At 39.3% G+C, this 8,619-nt stretch overlaps 1 protein-coding gene across 1 annotated transcript; it reads left to right on the top strand.

Moving 5' to 3' along the window:
- Positions 1-244: 244 nt before the first annotated feature.
- LOC143886124 (calcium-transporting ATPase 12, plasma membrane-type-like) lies at positions 245-4,713 on the top strand. Its single transcript, XM_077390090.1, has 2 exons — positions 245-1,406; positions 2,338-4,713. Exons 1-2 carry the CDS (start codon positions 585-587, stop codon positions 4,618-4,620), a joined length of 3,105 nt encoding a protein of 1,034 aa, XP_077246205.1. The 5' UTR covers positions 245-584; the 3' UTR covers positions 4,621-4,713.
- The last annotated feature ends 3,906 nt before the right edge of the window (positions 4,714-8,619 follow it).

Here is an 8,619-nt window from a genome sequence, read left to right as displayed (position 1 = left end):
TCCGATGAGAGATCCACCGAAACGCGTAGCACCTGTGAGATTAAAAAAACTCATTGATAGTTCCCATCACTTTCCTCCCAGTCAAAGGTCACATAAGATCGTACAAGAAGGTCCAAACATGTAGAACACGTCACTAGAAATTTCAAGATTTCTTTGTAAACCGACTCTTACGCCTTACCGACCTTCTTCCTTTAAATTTCACCAGTGGCTCTTTGGCGTAAAGTCATAGGTTCGCTCCCCAGTGACCAGCGTTCGAATCCACACCTTGTTTACCCGATGCGCATGGTTTCCGGGTGATTGCGCGCATCGTAGGGAAAAAGTCCTACCCCCTTCGGGGGTGGGGACACCCTTCGTTACCAAAAATAAAAATAAACGCATGCGTTTCATTAATTTGCCACGGACTTTCCCAACAAAGCAAACTTCAACTTAAAGTCATCTTTTCTATATAAAGCTTGTAGGGAATTGGCAAAGCTACAGTCCAAGAGTTAATAGCATTCCTTTTTCTTGCCATTGCAATATTGCTTTCTGTTGTGGGATTTTGTTTTAATAAACACACCACCCTTTTGTTCTTTCTTTATTCCCCCATGACAAATCCGACTGATTTATGTGCTGCATTCTTTCACAATATTGCTTCTACTACAACTGTTTCCACCACCAAATCACCCCACAAGCGATGGAGAACGGCTTTTGCTACTCTCTATTCCTACCGAGTTATGCTCCATTTGTTATTTGATAAGAAGAAACAAATTTTCTCTAGAAATTCTCGCAATCCATCTTACACTACTCTCAATATCCAAGCCTATGACTACGAAGATGACGATATAAATGGCGAAGGATCATTGGGTTCTATTACCCAAAAAACTCTCACCAAGATCATCAAGGAAAAGGACTTGAATTTTCTTCGTGGATTTGGGGGAGTTGAAGGAGTCACCGTGGCTTTGGAAACAGACGCAGAGAAAGGGATCTCTTGCGAGCCCACCGATCTTGATCGGAGACGCTATGTGTTTGGTTCAAACACGTACAAAAAGCCGCCTATAAAAGGCTTCTTCTTCTTTGCCTTCGAAGCTTTCAAAGATAGTATTATTCTCATCCTTTTAGGTTGTGCTACTCTCTCCCTTGTGTTTGGAATCAAGGAACATGGCTTGAAAGAAGGATGGTACGACGGAGGAAGCATATTTATCGCTGTCTTTTTAGTCGTGGCAGTCACCGGCATTAGTAATTACCGGCAAGCGAGGCAGTTCGATAAACTATCGAAGAAGAGTGATGATATTGGAGTGGATGTCATACGAAATGGCCGGCGGCAGCAGAGCTCGATCTTTGAAATAGTAGTGGGTGATGTGGTATGCTTAAAGATCGGTGATCAAATTCCGGCCGACGGATTGTTCTTGACTGGCCACTCCTTGCAGGTAATGTGAAACAACCAATCACTCCAAAGTTCAAGGCCTTGTTCGTTTACAACTATGGAAATCAACTATGAGTCCAAAAAATCAAAGTTAGGTTTGATTTCGAGCCCAATAATTGCTTTTTGACTCACAATCGGTTGCCATAATCTTAGGCCCCGATTGTTTGAGATTGTGAGTATTTTTTAGCCCAATAATTGGTTTTGGACTCGCATTCGGTTTCTATAAGTTTAGTCCCTGTTTGTTTGAGATTGTGAGTACAGAGTGAGCAGGCCTAAAACGATTACTGGACTCAAGATTACATTTAATTTTGAGTCCAATAATTGGTTCAGCCCGACAATTAATTTGTTGTCACATTCTCAAGCGAACAGGGCCAGAGTTGTTATTTAATTATTTATACTTCAACACGCCCTCGGGCCAGAGTTGTTATTTAATTATTTATACTTCAACGTGCCCTCACGTGTGGCCCATGAGTATAGAGTGTAGGGCCCAAACAAGATTTCTGGACTCATGATTACGTTTAATTTTGAGTCTAATAATCGGTAATCGGTTGTCACAATCTCAAACGTACAGGGCCAGAGTTGTTATTTAATTCTTTATACTTCAACACTCTCCCTCACCTGTCGCCCATGAGTACCGAGTGTGGGGCCCCAAAAAGATTACTGGACTCCAGATTACGTTTAATGTTGAGTCTAATTTTCGGTTTGGGCCCCACAATTGGTTGTCACAATCTCAAATGAACGGGGATCTATACTTCAACACTCTCCTTCACATGTGGCCCCTCTTATTGGGTTAGCCATACATGTAGATTTTTAATATTAAGGAGTTGTTGGGTTTTGAACCTAGGACTTGCCCTGAGGCAATGGCTATGTTATCATGTGAAACAAACAATTACTCCAAAATAGTTGGTGTAATTTAATCATTTATACTTCTACAGGTGGACGAATCGAGCATGACGGGGGAGAGCGATCATGTGATTGTCGATGCAGGACGGAATCCATTTCTGTTCTCTGGCACCAAGGTGGCTGACGGGTATGCCCAGATGCTTGTCCTCTCAGTCGGGATGAACACTACATGGGGCGAGATGATGAGTACAATAAGCTCTAATTCAGACGAGCAGACACCATTACAAGCTCGTCTTGATAAGCTCACTTCTTACATAGGAAAGGTTGGTTTAGCCGTCGCTTTTCTTGTTCTCAGTGTGTTGCTGGTTCGATACTTCACGGGAAACACAGAAGATGAGAATGGTAATCGGGAGTTCACTGCAAAAAATACGAAGATCAGCGATGTGATGAATTCGATGGGAAGTATTTTTGCTGCGGCAGTTACTATTGTAGTTGTGGCAATTCCTGAAGGTTTGCCATTGGCAGTTACTCTCACTCTTGCTTATTCGATGAAGAGAATGATGGCTGATCAGGCCATGGTTAGGAAACTCTCTGCTTGTGAAACCATGGGCTCTGCAACCACCATTTGTACTGACAAGACTGGAACACTAACAATGAACCAGATGAAGGTGACTAAGTTTTGGCTCGGTGAGGAATTAATCGAGGAAAAGCCGTCTCTAATAGACAGGATTGTTCTCGAATTGATGCACCAAGGAGTTGGTCTGAACACAACTGGTAGTGTTTATACACCTAATTCAGTTTCAGTGCCTGAGTTTTCTGGTAGTCCAACGGAGAAAGCGATTCTTTCTTGGGCTGTGTTGGACTTGGGCATGGATGTAGAGGATTTGAAGCGAGCTTCTACCATTTTACATGTTGAAGCCTTCAATTCAGAGAAGAAAAGGAGTGGCGTTTCGATTAGGAAGAACGGTGAGAACTTTACCCATGTGCATTGGAAAGGAGCCGCCGAGATGATACTTGCAATGTGTTCGAATTACTTTGACATTGACGGGTCTTTGAAAGGATTGGACAACCAGAAAAGGAGCAAATTTGAGCAAATCATCGAAGGTATGGCAGCGCAGAGTCTACGATGTATTGCTTTTGCTCATAAGAAGATCATAGAAGAAGAAGAAATTGAAGTTGAAGATGAAGGAAAGCTCAAAGAACTCCCAGAAAATGGCTTGACATTGTTAGGCCTAGTGGGCTTGAAGGACCCATGTCGGACCGGGGTGAGACAAGCGGTGGAAGCCTGCAGAAATGCCGGAGTTAGCATCAAAATGATAACTGGGGATAACATATTCACGGCGAGAGCCATAGCCGTTGAGTGTGGAATTCTCAACCATGATCAAGATTTAAATGGAGCAGTGGTGGAGGGACAAGAATTTCGAAACTACTCTGCGGAAAAGAGAATGGAAATGGTAGATAAGATATGCGTGATGGCGAGGTCCTCCCCCTTTGACAAGCTTCTCATGGTGCAATGCCTAAAACAAAAAGGAGAAGTAGTTGCCGTCACTGGAGATGGCACGAACGACGCCCTGGCATTGAAAGAAGCCGACATTGGGCTTTCAATGGGAATTCAGGGCACCGAAGTGGCCAAAGAGAGCTCGGACATTGTCATATTGGATGACAATTTTGCTTCAATTACCACAGTTTTAAGCTGGGGGAGGTGTATTTATAACAACATTCAAAAGTTTATCCAGTTCCAACTCACAGTCAATGTTGCAGCTCTGGTTATAAACTTCATCGCAGTCATTTTTTCAGGAAAAGTTCCTCTGACAGCAGTCCAACTTCTATGGGTGAACTTGATTATGGACACATTAGGAGCTCTAGCTCTAGCAACCGAGAGACCCACAAAAGATCTAATGGAGAAGAAACCAATTGGTAGAACAGAACCACTTATAACTAGTATCATGTGGAGGAACCTTATAGCTCAAGCTCTATATCAAATTGCAGTTCTACTGATTCTACAGTTCAAGGGAGGATCCATCTTTAATGTGGACAAAGGGGTTAATAACACGTTGATCTTCAACACGTTTGTTCTTTGCCAAATTTTCAATGAGTTCAATGCGAGGAAGCTTGAGAAGAAGAATGTATTTAAAGGGATTCATAAGAACAGATTGTTTCTTGGAATTATAGGGATAACTCTGGTTTTGCAAGTGGTGATGGTGGAGTTCTTGAAGAGGTTTGCTGATACAGAGAGATTGAGTTGGGGACAGTGGGGTGCTTGTATTGGACTTGCGGCAGTTTCTTGGCCAATTGGTTGGATTGTCAAGTTCATCCCAATCTCTGATAGACCGCTGTCTGACCTTCTAAAGCGTGTTAGAGATTCAAAATGCTAGTTAAGAGTAGATTCATTTCATTGTTATTTAGTTCTTTTAAAAAATGTATTTCAGTATTCCCTACAAATTCCATAATAAGTGCTTTTTTTTAGCTGCTCTATTTTGTCAATGTATTTACTAACTAGATATTAATGGATTATTTGATAAAAGATGTTGATGTAAATCATGGATTTTCCAATCTAATGCTGTATTAATTTATTCCCATTCTTAGGATTAGATTGGATTCCATAGTGATATATTCGCCCCTTTCAGAATTCTAGAGAAGAGAGGGATAATTGAGTTTCTGGTCTTTTATTCGTATTGTACATGAAGATTTTTTTAACATTCTTTTTATGCTCTCATGACTCCTCTTCCATTCTTTGAATATAAATTGTTTTCTCCATTTTATTTGATTTCCTTCACTAGCTCTTCCTACCACAAAGAGCATGACATTACCGGATTCACCTTTCTTTACGGGCCGAATCGTAGAGCCTCGATTACAATGAAGAACTAAGAATGAAGAAAGCTCAAAACCTCTTGATAGGTGGATTTTACAATGATGGAAGCTCACAATCTCTCTAAAATATTACAATGTAGAAGCCCTATTGAGATCTTCTTCAAAATGATATATGCAAATTCAAAGCTCTTCGAAGAAATTAGTGGATTTGAAAGTTTTGGCTCAAAGAAGATTTTTAATATTTCCAAAAGTCTTTGAATCCGTGATAAAACATCATATTTATAGGCCACAATGATTCCTCAATGTTTGGGGGTAGTTTGGGCAAGAAAAGATAAAAAAGAGGTAAAAAAACCAACGAGTCGTTATGCCCCAACGACTAGTTTCTCGCGCAATGGCTGTAGCTCATGGAGGGTTTGGTCGACCGCTGCATGGCTTCTGGAATTTTAAAAAACAGATCTTTTAGTGTCCCGGTCGATCGACCGCCAGCCGGTCTACCGCGGCTGCAACAAACAGTTTTTGGCCGCGATGTTATAAAATTCATATCTTACCCGTTTCTTATTGGATTTTAACGCTCTTATACTTGATTTGAATGGAAATGATGAGATCTATCTATTAAAAATATTTAAAAAAATATTTGAAAAAGTTTTGGATAAATTAAACTAAAAATAAGCTGTTGTCCACTATGTAAGTGCCAATTTTGATGTCATTCACTTTTCAACTTAACTTAGCACTTGAGATTTGGGTATTTAGGATATAGCCTTTTGTTTTAAGAATGTTTAGGACCTTTGAAAATAATTTTTCATGAAATACAATTGGGTCTCAAGGGTGGTTTTGAAAAAGGTATGAAAAACTCTTTGAAATGCAAAACCACATGAAAAAGATCTCCAATACAATCTAGAAAGTTAAACTAATTAGCACCTTGATCATATTGGCTTCAAAGGTCTTTCTTGGGCTCTTGGGCTTGGAAGAGAACACTTAAAGTGCTTTGATCCATGTCTCTCTCTTTCTTGAATGGATCTTCACTTTGAATGCATGAGTAGGTCACCAATGCTTGTTCATCTTCAAGCTTCTTTTGGCATTGTGCAAGGCATGCTTGTGGGATATTTAATTTAAGCTCTTGATTTGACATCTTCCAAGGATGATGTCATCGTTGTGTACAAGCTCTCTTAGTTCCTTTGTGCACGTTGATCCTTAAGCCATGTATTGTGTTGTATTGTGTTAATGGCGATATGACATGTGAAGTTACTATCTAAGGCACAACACTCTAAGGCAACACATTAGTCCATACAGACTAATCAATTTGAGTTTGCTAGTATCAAAATAACAAGGTAAAGCTGATTAGTTGAACCCATGGGCTAACAACCTCCCCCTTTTTCATGATGGCAAACCAAATTGATTAGGAGGCAGGAGACATCAAAAGAATAGACAAATAAGCATCAAATGATAGAAGCATTGAAGTATTACTCCCCCTCACTATATGCATAAGTGTAATATGATAATAAAAAGCAAACAATGCATATAGACTATGGACTACCTAATCAATTTCATAATTCTCTCCCTTTTGGCAACAACAAAAAATGAGGTTTTATAAGAGAAATCTCAAAATATAATGCCAAGATTTACAATGAGCACTCCCACTATCTATTTATCATGCATATAAGATGCTCAATATGAGAAATACATGATAAGAGTAAAGCAACCACGAAAATTTAAGCAATCACCCATTTTTTTATGTATGTAGAGATTTATAGTTTAGTGAAATGCAAGTGTGGCAACCCAAGATGGGAGGTGAATTGGTTAATTAGAAATTTTAGCTTAATTAGGTGTGAAGGTTAAAATCAATTTGCCAATTTTAAGCTATTTATATCAAACCCTAGTTCAAGTAATCAAGATAACACAATTATGATTTAGATATATCTTATCATTTATATTTTCTAACCCTTGTTCAATAAAAACATAAACACAAGAAATGTTAGAATTTATCAATCACCACAAAGAGGTAAGAGAAGAGGAAGGAGACCACACAAAGATTTATAGTGGTTCGGTCACTAACGGACCTACTACACTACCCAAGTACTTGGTCTTTCCTTGGAATTTCTCCACTAATGTTGAAAGCTTTACACATGCATTCTCTACCTCCGTGGGGACAAACCCTCTAGCTCTGGATTCACCTTTCTTAATGGGCCGAATCGAAGACCCTCTTACAATCAAGCTTCTTCTTAAGGCCGAAGCGGAAACCCCTCTCACAACTACTAGATTCACCTTTCTTATCAGGCCGAATCAGAGACCCTCAATACAAAGAAGAACAAATAAAGAAAAACTCTCTTTAGCCTCTTGACAGGCTTGATACAAAGATAATAGCTCTCAAAACTCTCCAAAAGATAACACAAATGAAAGCCCTATGGAGATCTTCTTCAAAATGAAATATGCAAGTTCAAAGCTCTTTGAAGAAATTAATGGATTTGAAGGTTTAAGCTCAAGTAAAGTTTTCAATAAGTCCAAAAGTCTCTTAATCCATGATAGAACAACATATTTATAGCCCACAATGATTCATGACCATTTGGGGGTAGTTTGGGCAAGAAAAGAAAAGAAAAGGGTAAAAAAAGCAACTAGCCGTTATGCCCCAACGGCTAGTTTCTTGCTCCGTGGCGGTCGACCTCTGAGTGTCATCTGGAATTCTAAAAAACCAAAAATTGACTGCGGCGGTCGACTGGCCCGATCGACCGCGGCTGCAAAAACAGTTTCTGGCCACGATCTTCTAAAATTCATATCTCACTCGTTTCTTATCGGATTTTGATGTTCTTATTATACTCTACGGACATGAGAAAAATGAGAGCTATCTGTTATAAATATTTTTAAAAATATTTGAAAATGTTTTGAACCATTTAAATCAGTTTTAAGCTGCTGTTTTCACAATTTAAGTGCTAATGTCATTCATTTTCATTTGTAAACTTTGGTTAACACTTGGGCTTTTGTTCTTGGGCTATGGACTTTTGTTTTAATAACATTAAGGACCTTTGAAAATAATTTTATGTGAAATAAAAATAGATTTCAAGGTTGGTTTTGAAAGAGGATTGAAAAACACTTTAAAGTGCAAAACCAATTGAAAAAGATCTCCAATACAATCTATAAAGTTAAACTATTTAGCACCTTGATCGTATTGGTTTCAAAGGTCTTTCTTGGGGTTTTAGCTTGTAAGTGAACACTTGAGAATGCTTTGGTATATGTGACTTCTCTTCTTGAATGAATCTTCACTTTTGAGGCATGAGAAAGTCACCAACACTTTGTTCAACTTCAAGCTCCTCTTGGCATGTGCTAGGCATGCTTGTGGGATCCTCAACTTGAGCTCTATGCTTGGACATCTTCCAAAGATGGTTCCTCCAATGTGTGCAAGCTCTTTGGTCTATTGTGCATGTTGATCCGCAAGCCATGTGTTGTGTTGAGTTGTGTAGTGGCGATATGACATGTCAAGTTCCTGTCTAAGGCACAACACTCAAAGACAACACATTAGTCCATAAAGACTAATCAATTTGGGTTTGCTAGCATCAAAAAAATAAAGAAAA

This window comes from Tasmannia lanceolata, unplaced genomic scaffold, assembly GCF_043159265.1.
Source record: "Tasmannia lanceolata isolate RefF3 unplaced genomic scaffold, GAP_Taslan_0.1 ptg000011l, whole genome shotgun sequence".
NCBI lineage: Eukaryota > Viridiplantae > Streptophyta > Magnoliopsida > Canellales > Winteraceae > Tasmannia > Tasmannia lanceolata.
This window is presented reverse-complemented; position numbering and strand designations above follow the sequence as displayed.

Bases quoted from the DNA above. Each gene is read 5' to 3' on its own strand.
- LOC143886124 (XM_077390090.1), top strand. From the start codon at position 585: ATGACAAATCCGACTGATTTATGTGCTGCATTCTTTCACAATATTGCT. The intron at 1,407-2,337 runs GTAATGTGAAAC...ATACTTCTACAG, and splicing joins TGACTGGCCACTCCTTGCAG to GTGGACGAATCGAGCATGAC.